A 19,629-nucleotide genomic window follows, 5' to 3' on the forward strand; every position below is an offset into this window, starting at 1 on the left:
ATGTCACAGATGGCTGTGGAGGCCAAGTCATTGGGTATATTTAAAGTGGAGGTTGATAGGTTCTTGATTAGTAAGGGTGCCAAAGATGACAAGGAGAAGGCAGGAGAATAGGGGATAATCAGTCAGCCATGCTGGAATGGTGGAGCAGACTTGATGGTCGCAGTAACTAATTCACTGCTACAGGCTCACCAGCCTATAGTTCCCTGACTTGTCTTTGCTGCTTTTCTTAAATAATGGTTCAAATTTAGCTACTCTCTGGTCTTCTGTAATATCATCTGTGGCTAAAGATGAAACAAATACCTCTGCATAGGCTTCCCTGGAAATTTCTTCCCTGGCTTCTTGCAAGGTCTGACGATGCACTCCATCAGGCTCCAGGGATCTATCCTCTTTAATGTGCTTTGATGCCACCCATACCTCCTCCCTGTTAATTCAGAGAGGAGGGCTAAGAACTCACAACTCACTTGCCTCAATTCCTTAGCAACCATGATATTCTCCACAGTAGAAACTGAGAGAAAACTTGCTAAAAATCTCATTCATCTTCTATGTATTAACAGGTAGATAACCATGTCGATCTTTAAGGGGACTTATTCTGTCCCTACCACCCTTTTCTCTTAGTACTGTATACCTGAAGAATCTCAGGATTTTCCTTAATCTAGTCTGCCAGATCCACCTTACGCTCTGCATTTGCCCACTAGATTTCCCTCTATGCACTTCAAAGGATTTGCTTGGTCATGATTGCTTAAATCTGATGTACGCCTCTTTCCTTTTGCTAACCAGAGTTTCACCATATCGTGACAGCCAGGGTTCCCTAAACTTCCCATTTCAGTTGTCCCTTTACCCCACAAGCAGTCTCTACCCTACAAGACCCCTGTTCAATATCTCCAAAATTGGCCCTGCCCAGTTTCAGAACTTAACCTGTGAACTCGTCTTATCTTTCTCCATAACTACTTAAAAACTAATATAACTATGGTCCCAAAGTTCTCCCCCACTGACACTTAAGTCACTTACCCTATTTTATTCCCTGAGAGGAGGTCTGCTGTGGCATCCTCTCTAATAGAACCCTCTATACATCAATAAAAGGAAACTTCATTGGAGTCATTTAATAAATTCCATCAACCCAAGTCCTTTGCACAATGGGTGGCCCAATCAATATTAGGGAAGGTAGAGTCTATCCTAAACAGCATCATAAGACCGTAAACACATCGGAGCAGAATAAGGCCATTTGCCCATTATTTCTACTCTGTCATTCCATCATGGCTGATTTATTATTCCTCTCAACCCTATTTCCTGTCTTCTGCCCGTAAACTTTGATGCCTAGACTAATCAAGAACCTATCAGCCTCTGCTTTAAATATATTGGCCTCCATAGTCCGTAGCAATGAATTCCACAGACTCAAAGCTCTCTGGCTAAAGAAATTCTTCTTCATTTCTGTTCTAAATGGACATCCCTCTATTCTGAGCCTGTGCCTTCTGGTCCTGCTTACCCACTATAGAAGACACCCTTTCCACATCACCGTATCTAGGACTTTCAATATTCGATAGGTTTCAATAAGTTCTGCCCCCCCCCCAATGTAATGCAAAAAACGGAGACACAAAGGGACTAGGGAGTCCGTGTGCAGGATTCCCTAAAGATTAATTTGCAGGTTGAGTCTGTAGTGAGGAAGGCAAATGTGATGTTAGCATTCAATCCAAGAGCACTAGAGTATAAAAGCAAGGATGTAATGTCGAGATTTTATAAAACACTGGTGAGGCCTCACTTGGAGTATTGCGAGTGGTTTTGGGCCCCATATCTTAAAACGGATCTGCTGAAACTGGAGAGGGTTTGAAGGAGATTCACAAAAATGATTCCAGGATCGAATATTTTGTCATTGGAAGAGCCTGTATTCACTAGAATTCAGGAGAATGAGGAGTGACCTCATTGAAGCCTATCGAATTGTGAAAGGCCTTGATAGAGTGGATGCGGAAAGGGTGTTTCCTATGGTGGGGAGAGTCTAAGACCAGAGGACACAGCCTCAGAATAGAGGAGTGTCTTTTCAGAGTGGACTTGAGGAGGAATTCTTTTAGCCAGAGAGTGGTGAATCTGTGGAATTCTTTGCCACAGGCAGCTGTGGAGGCCAAATCTTTATGTATATTTAAGGTAGAGGTTGATAGGTTCTTGATTGGTCAGGGCATGAAGGGATACGGGGAGAAGGCAGGAGACTGGGGGTGAGGAAAATTGAATCAGTCCTGATGAAATGGTGGAGCAGATTCAGTGGGCCAAATGGCCTAATTCTGCACCTATATCCTATGATCTTATAAAACCTTAGAAGCACATCCTTGCTCTTATATTCTAGTCCTCATGAAATGAATGCTACCATTGCATTTGCTTTCCTTACTACCAACTTAATCTGCAAGTTAATGTATAGGAAATCATGCATGACGACCCCCAATTCTCTTTGTACCTCTGATTTTCGAATTTTCTCCCAATTTAGAGAATAGTTTATGCATTTATTCCTTCCATCAAAATGCATGACCATACACTTCCCTACATTATATTCCGTCTGTCACTTCTTTGCCTAAGCAACACACACAAAAGGCTGGAGGAACTCAGCAGGCCAGGCTCTCAATCTGTCCCTTTGCAGATGCTCTGCTTCCTCAACACTACCTGCCCCTCCACCTACCTTCAAATCATCTGCAACTTGGCCAAAACCCTTCAATTCTATCATCCAAATCCAAATGTGAAAAGAAGCAGTCCTAATACTAACTTCTGTGGAACACCACTAGTCATTGGCAATCGACCAGACTAGGACCCCTTTATTCTCACTATTTGCCTCCTGCCAGTCAGTCAATCTTCTATCCATGCTATTATCTTTCCTGTAATGCCATGGGCTCTTACTTTGTTAAGCAGTCTCATGTGCAGCAACTTGTCAAAATTCAAGTGAGCAACATCTACTCATTCTCATCTGCTGCCTGTTATTTCCTCAAACAATTCCAACAGATCTGTTAGCAAGATTTCTCCTAAAGGAAATTTTGCCAACTTTGGCCTGCTTTATCCTGTGCCTCCAAGCATCCTGAAATCTCATATTTAATAATGGAATTCAACTGTTCTCAAACACTGAAGTCAGGCTAGTTGGCCTATAGTTTCCTTTCTTCTTTCTCCCTCTCTTCTAGAAGAGTGGAGTGACATTTGCAATTTTCCTGTCCTCTGGAACCATTCCAGAATCTAGTGCTTCTTGAAAGATCATTACTAATGTCTCCAAAATCTCTTCAGCTACCTCTTTCAGAACCCTGATACCAAAAACCCTTGGCTTTTTGTTGCCTTTGTTGGTTTTTAAAAGCTTCCCAATCTTCTAACCTCCTACTAATTTTTGCTATATTATATGCCCCCTCTTTCACTTTTATGCTGTCTTTGACTTCCTACCTTGGGTACCGTTCCTTTGGAATGCTGCTTCGTCTTTGGGATGTATTTATCCTGCACCAGAATTGCCCCAGAAACTCCAGCCATTGCTGTTCTGACATCCTCCCTGGTAGTGCTCCTTTCCAATCAACTTTGGCCAGCTCCTCTTTCTTGACTCTGTAATTCCTTTCACTCCACTGTAATACTGATAAGTCCGATTTTAGCTTCTCCTTCTCAAACTGTGGGGTGAATTCTATCATATTATGATGATTCCTTTAACTTAAGCACTCTAGTCGAATCTAGTTCATTACACAACATTCAATTCAGAATTGTCCTTCCGCTAGTGAAGCTGCTCTAAAAAGCCATACATACACATTCTACAAATTGCCCCTCTTGGGATCCGGTACCAACTTGTTTTCCCTAGTTTACCTGCATATTAAAATCTGCTGAGACGGTCATAAAATTGGCCTCATTACATGCTTTTCTACCTCTTATTGTAATTCGTATCCCACATCATGGCTATTGTTTGGAGGCCTATATATAACTCCCATCAGGCTCTTTTTACCCTTGACAAAGATTCTACATCTTCCAATCCTACGCACTTCCTTCCAATGATTTGATTTCATTCTTTTACCAACAGAACCACTCCACCCCCACTGCCTGTCCTTTCAATACAATGTGTATGCTTGGATGTTAGGCTCACCACTGTGATCTTCTTTCAGCCATGACTCAGTATACCCACAATGTCATACCTGCCAATATCTACATGATCATTTATCTTATTCTGTATGCTACATGCATTCAAATATAACACCTTCAGTTTTGTTTTGTCACCCTTTTTTATTTTGCTCGCCTGTTACACTTCAATTCATCCCACTGACTGTAATTTTGCCCTGTCTTCTGCCTGTCTTTCCTCATGGTCTCACTACACAATGCATTGACTAAAATATCAACTGCCCTATCCTCAACTCTATAGCTCTGGTTCCTATTCCGCTGTCCTATTATTCTTACAATTATCTGCAATCTCTCTACATATCTGCTATCCTAATTTGCACTGACTGTTGGGAGGTCTATACTGCAGTCCCATAGAAGTCACATGCTCTAATTGTTTCTGGGTTCTACTGACGTAGTATCACCGGACAATCCCTTAAGAATATTCTCTCTAAGCACTGTTATTATATCCCCCCTCGTCAAAGAGGCAACTCCCCCTCATCTCTAACCTGGACCTTCATGCCTCACAAACAAGAGAAAATCTGCAGATGCTGGAAATCCGAGCAACACACACAAAATGCTGGAGGAACTCAGCAGGCCAGGCAGCATCTATGGAAAAATGTACAGTCGACATTTCGGGCCAAGACCCTTCACCACTACTGGAGAAAAATAGCTGAGGAGTAGATTTGAAAGGTGGGGGGAGGGGAGAGAGAAGTGCTAGGCGATAGGTGAAACTTGGAGGGGGAAGGATGAAGCAAAGAGCTAGGAAGTTGATTGATGAAAGAGACAGAAAACCATGGAAGAAAGAAGGAGTAGGAGGGGGAGGAGCACCAGCACCAGACGGAGGCAATGTGTGGGCAAGGAGATAACACGAGAGAGGGAAAAGGGGATGGGAAATGGTGAAGGGGGACGGGTTGGAGGCATTACTGGAAGTTTGAGAAATTGATTTTCGTGCCATCAGGTTGGAGGCTACCCATACAGAATATAATACCCATCCTAAGTGTGACCTTATCCTAACAGTGGCCATGGATGGACATATCGGAATGGGAATGGGAAGTGGAATTAAAATGGGTGGCCACCGGGAGATCCCGCCTGTTCTGGCAGACAGAGCATAGGTGCTTGGCAAAGCAGTCTCCCAATCTACGTCGGGTCTCACCGATATACAAGAGGCCACACCAGGAGCACCGGACCCAGTATATGACCCCGACAGACTCACAGGTGAAGTGTCGCCTCACCTGGAAAGACTGTTTGGGAAGAGGTGTAGGGGCAGGTGAAGCACTTGTTCTGCTTGCAAGGATAATTGTCAGGAAGGAGATCAGAGAGGAGGGACAAATGGACAAGGGAGTGACATTATCCTTGCAAGCGGAACAAGTTCTTTATCTGCCCCTACATCTCCACCCTCAGTACCATTCAGGGCCCTAAAGATTCTTCCAGGCAAGGCATCACTTCACCTGTGAGTCTGTTGGGGTCATATACTGTGTTTGGTGCTCCCGGTGTGACCTCTTGTATATTAGTGAGGCCGGATGTAGATTGGGAGATCGCTTCACCGAGCATCTATGCTCCATCTGCCAGAACAAGCATAATCTCTCAGTGGCGACCCATTTTAATTCCACTTCCCATTCCCAGTCCAATATGTTCATCCATGGCCTCCTACAGTGCCGGGATAAGGCCACACTTGGGTTGGAGGAACAACACCTTATATTCTGTTTGGGTAGCTTCCAAGCTGATGGCATGAACATCGATTTCTCAAACTTCCAGTCATGCCTCCAACCCCCTCCCCCCTTCACCACTTTCCATCCCCTCGTTCCTCTCTCATGTTATCTCCATGCCCACCTATCACCTCCATCTGGTGCTCCAAACTGCACCCCTCCCCCTTCTTCTTTCTTCCATGGCCTTCTGTCTCTTTCACCAATCAACTTCCTAGCTCTTTGCTTCACCCTTTCCCCTCCAGGTTTCACCTATCACCTAGCACTTCTCTCTCCCCTCCCCCCACCTTTCAAATCTACTCCTCGGCTCTTTTCTCCAGCCCTGCCAAAACGTTTTGCCCCGAAACGTCGACTGTACTTTTTTCCATAGATGCTGCCTGGCCTGCTGAGTTCCTCTAGAATTTTATGTGTGCTGCTTCATCATGCCTGTAGCCTGTATCTACAGTATCCTGGAACATTGACCTGCCAGCGGTGCCCTTCCCTTGGCCCTGTTTCTGTTATGGCAGTTCCTAGAGCAAATGCACAGCCTGAGTTTGACCTCCTTACCTGTTAAATCTCTTGTATTGAAATAAGTGCAGTTTAAAGCACTGGCCTTTCATCTCTCTTTGCCATGCCCCTGGCTAATTGTCTACTAAATTTGCTTTTAGTATTTACTCCCAATATCTCATCTGCCCCACTATTGGTCAGGGTCCCAGCTCCCTGCCAAACTAGTTTAAACTAGCAAACCTTCCCATCAGGATACTGGTTCCCTTCCAGTTTAAGTACATGCTGTCTCTCTTGTTTACACAGGTCTCCTCTGCCCCAGAAAGGGCCCCGGTGATTCAAGATCTGAATCCCTGCATCCTGTACCAGCTTCTCAGCCACCCATTCATCTGGGCTTTCTTTCTATTTCTGCCTTCACAAGCACGTGCACGAGGTGTAATTCAGAAATCACTACCTTCGAAGTCCTACTTTTTAATCTCTTTCCTAACTCCCTATATTCATTCAGCTTGTGTTGTTTGTGCCAGTGTATATCAAGTAGATGCTAATATTTCCCTATACCATGCTTCAGATTCAAAGGATTGAGCTGATAGCAATTTTCAATTTCCCTTTCACCAGGTGGTATAAGATCTCTGGGACCATTTACTGGATTTGTGGCAGGGCTCATATGATTCATTGGTGCAAAGAGGTGACAAACATCTTTAGGCCTTTGCTTATACACCATACTTTACAATAGCGTCTGAATTTTATCGTGGGGTTAGAAATTATGCAGCAATTAAAGATTCATGACAGAAATGCTATTACCATACTAATATTAGTATGTACCTCTTGCAGGTTTTATAAATAAATTAAATCTCATGCAGCTTTGACCACTGTGTAAGGTAACAATATCATTTTGTAGTAATGTTCTAATATTGTGTTATTGAACCTAATAACACTTTTAAGTAATAAATGTAGTATTTAGGCTGTATAATTGTAACAAGGAACCCATAGATAATAACTGATTCGAAGAGACATAAAGTGGCATGCAAATCTGTTACTGATATCTATGAATAGTTGCAATTTAGTATGTATCCTGCATGCACCAGGTTTTAGTTTGTTTTTGTACACTTGGTGAGTTCCTATAATATCTACAATAAACACAATTTTGTCTAGAGTCATGAAAGGCACTGTGAAAGATTTTTTATATCAAAAGCATCCTTTTTTTAAAGCAAAGGCAAAAGCGTTGGAAGAAATCTCAAATAACGAAATAATGCTGATGTACTGGTATAGTAAGTCAGTGTAGTTATGATATCTTGCTGTATTTCCAATATGGTAAACCAATTAATGTAGTCAAGTTCAGTCTTTCAACACCTGGTGTATTGTACAGAGATTTAGTCTTTTGCATTGGAGGCTCTTTGGTGAAGGGTCACAGTTTGATTCTTGAGTTGAAGGGCAGTCATTGGAACAAAAGGTGAGTAACTAATCTGAATTTAGAAGAATCAGAGATGATCTTACTGAAACATGTAAGGTTCTGAGGGGTCTTGAGCACCTGGATGCTGAGAAGGTGTTTCCTCTGTGGAAGAATCTAGAACTAGGGAGTTACACCTTCAGTTTGGAGATGAGGAGGAATTTGATCCAGACGGTAGTAAGTTTCTGGAATAGTCTGTCCCTGTGAATTGTGGAGTTTCAATCATTGGAGTAAATCAAGGCAGAGATAGAGGGCATAGGTTTAGCATAAGGGATATGGGAGAATTTAGGGAAGAAGCTTTTCCCCCAGAGGATGGTTGGAATCTGGAATGCACTGCCTGAGCAGGCAGTGAAGTATCTGGAGGAGCAGTTAAATCATCAAGGCATAGGAGTCTACAGACCAAATGCTGGTAAGTTGAATGGGAGTAGATAGGAGCTAATGACAAACTGCTGGAGCAGCATTTGTGGGGGCAAGCAATTGTTGATGATTCCCTTTGAGACCCTACACTGGGATGATGCAGCATCTCAACCCTTTCATTAGCAATTCCTTTCCCACCACAGATACTGCCTGACCTGCTGAACTTCTCCAGCATTTTTTTGTACCAGGGGTTTCCTTTCAGAACGGAGATGACGAGAAACTTCTTTAGCCAGGGAGCAGTGAATCTGTGGAAGTCGTTGCCACAGGCAGCTGTGGAGGCCAAGTCTTTTTGTACGTATATTTAAGGCTGAGGTTGATTGATTCTTGATTGGTCAGGGTATAAAGGTATACAAGGGGAAGCCAGGAAATTGGGGCTGAGAGGGAAAATGGATCAGCCATGAGCAGACTTGATGGAGCAAATGGCCTAGTTCTGCTTCTGTATCTTATGATCTTATGGTCTTATTCCAGCATCTGCAGTATCTCAGAACATAGAAGAGAAGAGCAGAGGAACAGGCCCTTCAGCCAATGATGTTGTACAAAACTAATTAAACTTGTAATTAAATACTTAACTAAACTAATCCTTTCTGCCTACAAAATGTCCATAATCATTCTGCACATTCCTGTGCCTATCTAAGAGCCTCTTAAATGCCTCTATCATATTTACCATCTGTGGCAAACATTCCAGGCACCCACCGCTCTCTGTGTAAAAGACCTGTGCTATATATCTCCTGTTAACTTGCTCCCTCACACCTGAAGTAGTTATTTATTCATTCATTTAGTGATACACTGCTCCAGCAACCCCCGACAAACCCTAATGATTAACCTTAGCCTAATCATGGGACAATTTACAATGACCAATTAACCTACCTGGTATGTCTTTAGATTGTGTGAGGAATCCTGAGGACCCAGAGAAAACACATGCATTGCATGGGGAGGACATACTCCTTACAGCATGGCACCAGAATTGAACTCCGAACTCTGGGACTGCCCCAGCTGTAACAGTGCTGTGCTAACCACTGCTCTACCGTGGTGCACTCTAGCATTAGAAATTTTGATCCTAGGAAAAAGATACTGGTTATCTACTCATATCATATCTATGAGTATGGCCTCTCATACTCTTATAAACTTCTATCAAATCTCCCCTCAGTTTCTGTTGTTGGACACAAGCTTATCCAACCCCTGCCCATAGCATATGCTCTCTAATCCAGATAGAATGCTGGTAGACCTCTTCTGCGTCTTCACCAAAGCCTCCACATCCTTCCTATAAAGGAGTGACCAGAAATGAATTGAATGTAACACCCTTGTGTCTCCTTAGTATAGATGATGGTTGGCCTGGACTCAGTGACCAGGAGAGCCTGTTTCTGTACTGTGTAACTCCATGACTCTGACCACAATATTGTTATCTACTCTGCTCATTCTTCACTATAATATTCTTTTCCACACAGTAAGTTTATTTCCAAAATTTGAAAGTAATTACATAATAAAGAAACTACAGTGCTGAATCATTGCTATTACTCTTGTGAAGCAACAAGAAGATTTCACCCATCACCCATGCTATACCTGTAGTGGTTTTCAAAACGTGTGTACCTTCAACTTGGGGTCCTGTGTAGTGACAAATTGCGGATAGATAATGCCTACCCGTGGAACAAACAGATGTGCACCAAGAAGTTACAGTATGTGTAAATATCATTGTGGGGAATTGAGCAATGGATTTCTAGGAATCTCTGTATTGATTAACAGTGGCCAATCATTATGAAAACCTCAGATCTTGTGTTTTTGCGCGTAGGTTTGGAGATAGTGAATTTGTGACATCATGTGTAACCATATAACCATATAACAATTACAGCACGGAAACAGGTCATCTCGGCCCTTCTAGACTGTGCCGAACTCTTACTCTCTCCTAGTCCCACCGACCTGCACTCAGCCCATAGCCCATAATCATTTCACAGGGCATGTGATACAGAGTTAGATTAGATTATGAGAACACTTGGTCCTCTTTTATTGTCATTTAGAAATGCATACATGCATTAAGAAATGATACAATGTTTCTCCGGAGTGATATCACAGAAAACAGGACAGACCAAAGACTAACACTGACAGAACCACATAATTATAACATATAGTTACAGCAGTGCAAAGAATACCATAATTTGATAAAGAACAGACGATGGGCACAGTAAAAAAAAAGTCTCAAAGTCCCGAGTCGATTGACTCCCGAGTCCCCGATAGCAGGTGGAAAAAGGGAGAAACTCCCTGCCATAAACCTCCAGGCACCGTCAACTTGCCAATACCTTGGAAGCAGCCGACCCTGAGTCCATCCGTTCGAAAACTCCGAGCTTCCGAGCAGCCTCTCTGATACTGCTTCCCGAGGGCCATCCTCTGTCGAGCGCCTTCGACCGCTCCCCGGCTGCTGAAACACGCAAAACCGAGGATTTCGGGGTCTTCTGCTCCAGAGATTCCGGTTACCACACAGTAGCAGCAGCAGCGAAGCAGGCATTTCAGAAGTTTTCCAGATGTTCCACTGTGCTCTCACGTCTGTCTCCATCAAATCAGGATTGTGCACGGTCCCCTACTTGACAGATAACAGATATTCATCACCGAAGTGGCCGCGCGCACTGCCATCGCGCCGCCATCTTCTCCCCTCTCCTGTTACTGTAATTATGGGAGAAAAATTGGGTAATACAATAAGATGGTGAACAGTCATACTAAGCACATAAACAAATAAATTTCAGTGATTATTAACAAACATTGTTTGCAGATTAATGTCCTTTTCAAAGTGCAAACCATGTGCTGTTGAATCAGGGCAGCTACTTATTTGGGACAACTCTTAAAGAACAAAATCTAATCAAGAAAATTGCTGGGATTCCCTTTGTTTATTTGGGACACTACGACGCTTAATTGGGACAGGCAACTATTGGTAAACAGGTTCTAACTAGTGTCAGTCACATTCACTTGTGTAGCCGTCAGACACTACACAGTACTTAGAGCAAAGAGGTTTTAGATAGTGTCAGTGCATGTGTTTGTGTTTTTTTAAAAAAAATAATGACTTTTGCCACTGATAGTTGCCAAGAAATAAGCAGTAAGACAATTTTAAACTGTTTTGCTCACTGCGGTTTCAAGCACTCAGGTTTGGAGATGCCAGAAACGGCCGGGAGTGAAAATGAAACGATTTCACTACTTCAGCAACTTAAGAGCTACGAAGAATTTGAAGGTATCGACAATCATCTTAAATGTTACATTGAAATTATAGATTTGGAGGATGCAGTTGTCAATAACATTTGAAGACAGTCCATTATCTGCACCTGGTGTCTACGCTGACTTTGTTCATTGCGTACACGGGATGAATTAATTATCAGTAGCTATTAGGAACTAATGCACAGTTTTATAGTACTGTAGTAATATTGGTAGTGTTCTAATTTCTCTATATTTTCATTTAAATATATAATTTGTTACTCAGTTTGTCTTTTTTATACATTTTTAACTATTTCCATGAAACTTTGGCTAATTGGGGCAGATGTTTAACTGGGCCAAAATGTACTGGTCCGGATGTGTCACAATTAACTGTGTGTGTGTGTGTGTGTGTGTGTGTGTGTGTGTGTGTGTGTATTTAATATTCAAGAATGTGCCTGCTCTGACTTTGTTCATTGTGTACACGGGATGAATTAATTATCAGTAGCTATTAGGAACTAATACACAGTTTTATAGTACTGTAGTAATATTGGTAGTGTTCTAATTTTTCTATATTTTCATTGAAATATATAATTTTTTACTCAGTTTGTCTTTTTTATACATTTTTAACTATTTCCATGAAACTTTGGCTAATTGGGGCAGCTGTTTAACTGGGCCAAAGTGTTCTGGTGCAGATGTGTCACAATTAACTGTGTGTGTGTATTTAATATTCAAGAATGTGGGTGCACTGGTAAAGCCAGCATTTACCGTCTGTTTCTAATTGTTCTTGAGAATCTCATACTGAGTTTCTCCCCTGAACCACTGCAGCCCTGATTAGGATCTGCATTAGGGTCCTTTGAGGACCCACAACTTCCCTTCACAGGAGAGGGTAAATTAGTACTTAGAAGACTCGTCTTAGTCTGTCAAGATTATGCCTCAGACTTAATTGTTTTTTTTAAGTTCAAAGAGATGCTTTTTGAGGACAGGGAGTTAGGGGTCAGGTTAGGGTTTACGGACAGGGATGAGGGGTAGTTAGAGGTCAGGGACAGTAAATGAATAGTCAGGGGCAGGAACCGATGGTCAGTGTCCAGGTCAGAGCGCTCTGCAGTCAAAGGCCAGGTCAGGTCGGCAGGCCCTGAGGATGAGGGCTAGTGACATCCCTACCCCCAAGTCATCGAGTCCCATGGTCAGAGGTCCATGTGGGCAGGAGACACAAGCACTGGTGATCCCTAGGTTGTTAAGTCTGTGCAACTACAGAGATGAGTCCTGGTGAAGGGTCTTGGCCTGAAATGTCGACTGTACTTCTTCCTATAGATGCTGCCTGGCCTGCTGCGTTCCACTAGCATTTTGTGTGTATTAGATCTTGTCCAGAACTCAGTTTCTGGGAGGCAATATGCAGAGTTTGAAGCTGGTGGGTCAATCCAGCAATCAGCAAGTTTAGAGGTCGAAGCTTGAAGATCAAAGACAGAAGCTGACATCCAGAAATCAAAGCCCTTGGGTCAGCATGTCCAAAGGTCAGAAGCCTGATGTCTGCGAGTCCAAGCAAGGGACAGGAGATTGGTGGCTCAGGGGGCTGTCTATATGTTGGAGGACTGTCACTGGTCCTCGTCCTCTGGGCCTGTCTATGTGTGTGAGTGGGTAGTAGTTGTCGTTGCTTCTATTATTCTGCTGAACATTGCGGGCATGTTGTGTTTGTGCCAGAATGTGTAGTGCACTTGTGGGCTACTGCCAGCACATCCTTAGGTTATGTTGGTTGTTAATGCAAATGGGACATTTCACTGTATGTTTCGATGTACGTGCGATAAATAAATGGATCTGAATTTGGTCATTGAGTCTGCACCCTGAGGTCGATATTGTACATTGTGATCAATCATCGCCATCAGCCTACAGGCCATGAGGGTGAACAATCCTTCCTGCTTCTGTAAAATCCATGATCAGTCATGTACAGTGACCAGAAGAGGGTTTATTAATATAAGAATAAAGGTTCTTAGCTATTATAAAAGACAAAAGTAAAGGTTTGCCACCCAATTTTTTATACCAATCTGGTTTGAAATAATACAGTCATTATAAATTATATTCATTTCAAACTTGCTTTTATATTGACCAGGGATTAGATCAGAACCAATATCCTTGCCCAAGAGCTTCTTTAGAATCCCATCTCAAGTGAACAAATTGCTTCTAAAATATATTTCATCTTGTGCTTATCTGACATTAATGAATCCAGATGTTGCTTTTTTAACCACATACTTTATCCGGACTATAAATAACAATTGTCACATATACAGCACATATGATATACCTCACAAATCCTGATTGCACCTATCCCCTCTATATCCAATGCATACTAGCATATACAGTATATATCTACTTTATATTCTGCACATATGCAATAAATATCATGTTCACTGGCTATTCCATAGCTTGTTTAATAATTAACGAGTAATGCATGTTGATATTAAGCATACCATATGCAGTATTTTACCAAAGGAAATTGTTGACATTATGTTCATTTCTCCTTTTAATGAAAGAGTAGATAAATATTTGAAATAGAGAAATATCTGGAGCTGTGAGTGAGGAACATAAAACAGTACAGCTCAAGAATAGGCTTTTCAGCCCATGATTATCTGTTCTGAACAAAAATGCCAAATTAACGAATTCCTTTGCCTGCACTTGATCCATACGCCTCCATTCACTACACATTCATATTTCTAACTAAAAGCCTCTTAAACACCACTATTACTTATGCTTCCACCACCATCCCTGGCTACACAGTCCAGGAACCTACCATTCTCTGTATAAAAATACCTGCCCTGCACATCTCCTTTAAACATCTTCCCCTCCCCCAACTTCACCTTAAAGCAATAAAGAAACAGAAATTTTAGTGGAAAACTTACCCGTAATTACTACAATTACAATACATATGAATTGTAGAGTGTGCCCTATACATAACCGTATGTATAAGCCTGTAGATAACTGTCCCTCATATGCTCTATGGTGTTTTTAACTTAATAGGTACAGCACATTTTATCAGAGTTTCATCTCCGGAAAGAAGAGCTCCTGGAAGTGAAACAGCGAATACAACGGGAGATGGAGAAAGGCCTTAAGATGGAAACTCATAAAACAGCCAGTGTGAAGATGCTACCCACTTATGTACGTTCAACTCCAGATGGCTCAGGTAGAAAAACTAATATCCTGAATAACTATGTATCAACACATTCTAAAAATAATAAGATAGATACATCCAATAATCGCAGCATAAAATCTGCCATAAGAAATTTGAACCTGGTTATGACACCTATCTTTGCACAGCTTATTTTTTTCACTGCCAATTACCTGATAATGTTGATAATTCCATAGCCCTTTAAGATTAGAGGAACGCAAGTTTTAGAAGACAAAATATTGACTATTTTTCCCCCTTGTACTCCCAATTTCCTTGTATGCCAAATGCTTTACTGAATGCCATGACTTTTTAAATATGTACTGTATTCAGTGTGTCCCAATACACTCCATAACCAATTAGCAACAATATATATTTATGCATTCCTTTTAATTTCTTGAGGTGATACATAGGAGTGTTATCATACAAAGTATAACTCCAAGCCCATGACAAAATATTCGGACAGGGTTAAAAATAAAGGTTTTAAAAATTATCCGAAAGGTCCGGGTTGTGAGGCAGAGAGATTGATGGAATGGACTCCAGTGCTCGAAAGACAAGCAATAATGGCAATGATAGATTTCTTAAAATCAGGAATTCGTAACAGCCCAGAATTAAGGTGCAGATAATGAGGATGGTTATTGAATCATAGAGCACTACAGCACAGAAACAGGCCCATCAGCCCATCGAGTCCCTGCTGCCTAGCCCCATCTACCTATACTCAGAACATAGCCTTCCATACTCCTATCATCCATGTTGTTGTACCCATCCAAATTTCTCTTCAATGTTGAAATTGCTGGTTAAAAATGGTTGGAAGATATTATGGGAAAAAATAGGCAATGCATTGAAAACTAAGTGGTAATTTTTAAATAAGCTGAGAGTCAAAATAGCTTAATGATCACCAATTTGATGAACAGGATTTTTATATAAATGGTTATTTTAATATGCACTCACTGGCCACCTTATTAGGTATAATCTATATACCTGCTCATTAATGCAAATACATAATCAGCCAATCACAAATCAGCAATCATAAAAGCATGCAGACATGGTCAAGAGGCTTAAATTTTGTTCAGATCAAACACCAGAATCGAGAATAAATATGATCTAAGTGACTTTGATGGTGGAATGTTTGTTCGTACAAGACAGATGGTTTGATTTTCTCACGAACTGCTAATCTCCTGGACTTTTCCTACACAACAGTCTCTAAAGTTTACAGAATATGGTGCAAAAAACATTTTTTAAAAACCCAGCAGTCCTGTTGGTGAAAGCACCTTGTAAATGAGAGAAGTCAGAGGAGAATGGCCAGACTGGTTCAAGCTGTCAGAAAGGTGACAGTAACTCAGATAACTGTGTTGCAACAGTGGTGTACAGAAGAGTATTTCAATGTCAGCGCATCGAACCTTGAAGTGAATGGGCTACAGCCTCAAAAGACCGCGCTGGGTTCCACTCCTGTACGCAATAAAGCGACCACTGAGTATATTTCTGTGAATAGAAACACTTTCAAAATGTTGTTTTTGTTAAAATGTTAATAAACCTGGAATCAAATCGGATCACATTCCCCTCCATAGATGGTGCCTGATTTGCTGAGTTCCCTCCAGGTTTTGTGTGTGTTGTACAGTACTGGAATAGTAGTGGTATTGGTACTCTCCCGCAATGGGAAATGTGATGATAGCCAGATAAAAAATCAACCAGACTAGCAGGGAGAAACATCCTGTTCTACAGGACTACTAAGAGAACTGTTGGAGTCTCAATTAAATGACAAATGGAGTGGGTTACTAAAAGTATTGCGCTGATTGTCAGTCCAAGCTTCTCATTCAACTTTCAGATAGAGTTTTAAAAAAACAACAGAAGGCAACTAAACATGTCATTAAGAGGGTAAAGATGGAATATGAAAGTAAGCTAGCCAATAATATTAAAGAAGGTACCAAAAGTTTCTTCAGATACATAAAGTGTAAAAAAAAGAGGCGTGAGTGGATATCGGACCGCTGGAAAACTATGCTGGAGAGGTAGTAATGGGGGACAGTGAAATGGTAGATGAACTGAACAAGTATTTTGCATCATTCCTCACTGTGGAAGACACTAGAAGTATGATTGAAGTTTTAGGTGTCAAGAGTCATGAAGTGTGTGAAGTTACCATAAATAGAGAGAAGATTTTTAGGGAAACTGAAAGGTCTGAAGGTAGATAAGTCACCTGGACCAGATGGTGTACACCTCAGGGTTCTGAAAGAGGTAGCTGAAGAGATTGTGGAAGCATGGTAATGATCTTTCAAGAATCACTAGATTCTGGAATGGTTCTGGAAGACTGGAAAATTGCAAATGTCACTCCACTCAAGAAGGGAGAGAGGCAGAAGAAAGGAAACTATAGGCCAGATAGTCTGATCTCAATGGTTGGGAAGATGTTGGAGTTGATTATTAAAGATGAGTTCTCAGGGTACTTGGAGGCATATGATAAAATAGGCCATGGTCAGCAAGGTTCCCCCAAGTGAAAATCTTGCCTGATGAATCTGTTGGTTTTCTTTGAAGAAATAACAAGTAGGGTCGACAAAAGAGAATCGGTTGATGTTGTGTACTTGGATTTTCAGAAGGCTTTTGACAAAGTGCCACACATGAGGCTGCTTAACAAGCTGCGAGCCCTTGGTATTACAGGAAAGATCCTAGCATGGATAAAGCAGTGCTGATTGGCAGGAGGCAGAGAGTGGGATTAAAGGGAGATTTCCTGGTTGGATGCTGGTGGCTAGCGGTGTTTCACAGGAGCCTGTGTTTGGAACGATTCTTTTTACTTTATATGTCAATGATTTGGATGATGAAATTGAGGTCTTTGTTGCAAAATTTGCAGATGGTATAAAGACTGGTGGAGGAGCAGGTAGTTTTGAGGAAGTTGAGGGGCAATGGAAGAACTTAGATTAGGAGAATGGGCAAAGAAATGGCAGATGGAATACAGTGATAAGAAGTGTATCGTCATGCACTTTGATAGAAGAAATGAAAGGGTTGACTATTCTCTAAATGGAGAGGAAAAATACAAAGACCTGAGGTGTAAGGGGACGTGGGAGTCCTTGTGCAGGATTCCCCAAGGTTAATTTGCTGGTTGAGTCTGTGTTGAGGAAGACAAATGCAATGTTAGCATTCATTTCAAGAGGACTAGAATATAAAAGCAAGGATGTAATATTGAGAATTTATAAAGCACTGGTGAGGTCTCACTTGGAGTATTGTGAGCAGTTTTGGGCCCCTTATCTTAGAAAGGATGTGCTGAAGCTGGAGAGGGTTCAAAAGATGTTCACGAAAATGATTCCAGGATTGAATGGCTTGTCATTTGAGGAGTGTTTAATGGCTCTGGGCCTGTAATCACTAGAACTCAGAAGAATGAAGGCTGACCTCAGTGAAACCTTTCGAATGGCGAAAGGCCTTGATAGAGTTGATGTGGAGAGGATGTTTCCTATGGTGGGAGAGTCTAAGACCAGAGGACACAGCCTCAGAATAGAGGGGCATTCTTTTAGAATGGAGATGAGGAGGAATTTCTTTAGCCAGAGAGTGGTGAATCTGTGGAATTCTTTGCCATAGGCTCTATGGATGCCAAGTCTTTATGTATATTTAAGGCAAAGATTGATAGATTCTTGATTGGTCAGGACATGAAGGGATACAGGGAGAAGGCAAGAAATTGGGGTTGAGGAAAATTGGATCAGCCATGATGAAATTGCTGAACCAAATGGCCCAATTCTGCTCCTGTATCTTATGGTCCTTATGACCTTACATATGTGTCACCATATAGAACCTTGAGATTCATTTTCCTGTTGGCATACGCAACAAATCTATAGAATAGTAACTATGACAGGATCAATAAAAGATCAAGTAGAGTGCAGAAGACAACATACTGTGCAAATGCAAATATAAATAAATAGCATGAAATAACGAGATCATGAAATAACAAGATAAAGAGCCCTTAAAGTGAAATTGCTGGTTGTGGGAACATCTTAACAGATAGGTCAGTGAGTGCAGCTATCCCCTTTGTTCAAGAGCCTCATGGCTGTGGGGTATGAACTGTTCTTGAACATAATGGTGTGATTCTTCAGCTCTTGTACCTTCTACCTGATGGCAGCAGCAAGAAAAGAGCATGGCCTGGTGACGAGGATTTCTGACAATGGTTGCTGCTTTCCCATGACAGCATTTCATGAAGATGTGCTGAATGGTTGGGAAGGCTTTACCTGTCATGTATTGGGCCGAATCCTGTCATGTACTGGGCCTTTAGTAGGATTCTCCATTCAAAGGGATTGGTCTCTCCATACTAGGCCATGATGCAGCCAGTCAGTACACTCTCCACTACATAGCTGTAGAAGTTTGTCAAACTTTTAAATGTCATGCTGAATCTCTGCAGGCTCTTAAGGAGGTAGATGCACTGCCTTGCTTTCCTTGTAATTGCACTTATGTGCTGGGTCCAGGACTGGTCCTCTGAAATAGTAACAGCCAGAAATTTTCAGTCTCCCTCCTGTGTGCTGATTCATCACCACCTTTGATTCGGCCCACGACAGTGTTGAACATGGTATTGGAGCTGTGCTTAGTCATATAGTTATAGGTGTAAAGTGAGTAGAGCAGAGAGCTAAGCACACAGCTCTTTGGTGCTCCTGTGCTGATCATGGAGAAATGTTGCTGCCAATCCGGACTGACTGGGGTCTCCAAATGAGAAAATCCAGGATCCAATTGAAAATGGAGGTATTGAGACAAAAGTCGTGGAGCTTATTGATTAGATTTTTAGATTATGAGAACACTCAGTCCTCTTTTATTGTCATTTAGAAATGCATACGTGCATTAAGAAATGATGCAATGTTTCTCCAGAGTGATATCACAGAAAACAAGACAGACCAAAGACTAACACTGATAGAACCACATAATTATAACATATAGTTACAGCAGTGCAAAGTAATACCATAATTTGATAAAGAGCAGACCATGGGCACAGTAAAAAAAAAGTCTCAAAGTCCCGAGTCGATCAACTCCTGAGTCCCCGATAGCAGGCGGCAAAAGGGAGAAACTCCCTGCCATAAACCTCCAGGCACCGTCAATTTGCCGATACCTTGGAAGCAGCCAACCCTGAGTCCATCTGTCTGAAAACTCCGAGCTTCCGAGCAGCCTCTCTGATACCGCCTCCCGAGCGCCATCCTCTGCCGAGCGCC

At 41.8% G+C, this 19,629-nt stretch overlaps 1 protein-coding gene across 1 annotated transcript in view; it reads left to right on the forward strand.

The window, feature by feature from the left end:
- The window catches only part of gck (glucokinase (hexokinase 4)), a 65,385-nt gene that overhangs the window by 9,949 nt on the left and 35,807 nt on the right, over window positions 1-19,629 (forward strand). Inside the window, exon 2 of the mRNA XM_072266387.1 lies at window positions 14,320-14,482. Coding sequence (XP_072122488.1) covers window positions 14,320-14,482 — 163 coding nt within the window. The remainder of the gene's footprint in view (window positions 1-14,319; window positions 14,483-19,629) is intronic.

This window comes from Mobula birostris, chromosome 8, assembly GCF_030028105.1.
Source record: "Mobula birostris isolate sMobBir1 chromosome 8, sMobBir1.hap1, whole genome shotgun sequence".
Taxonomy (NCBI): Eukaryota; Metazoa; Chordata; class Chondrichthyes; order Myliobatiformes; family Myliobatidae; genus Mobula; species Mobula birostris.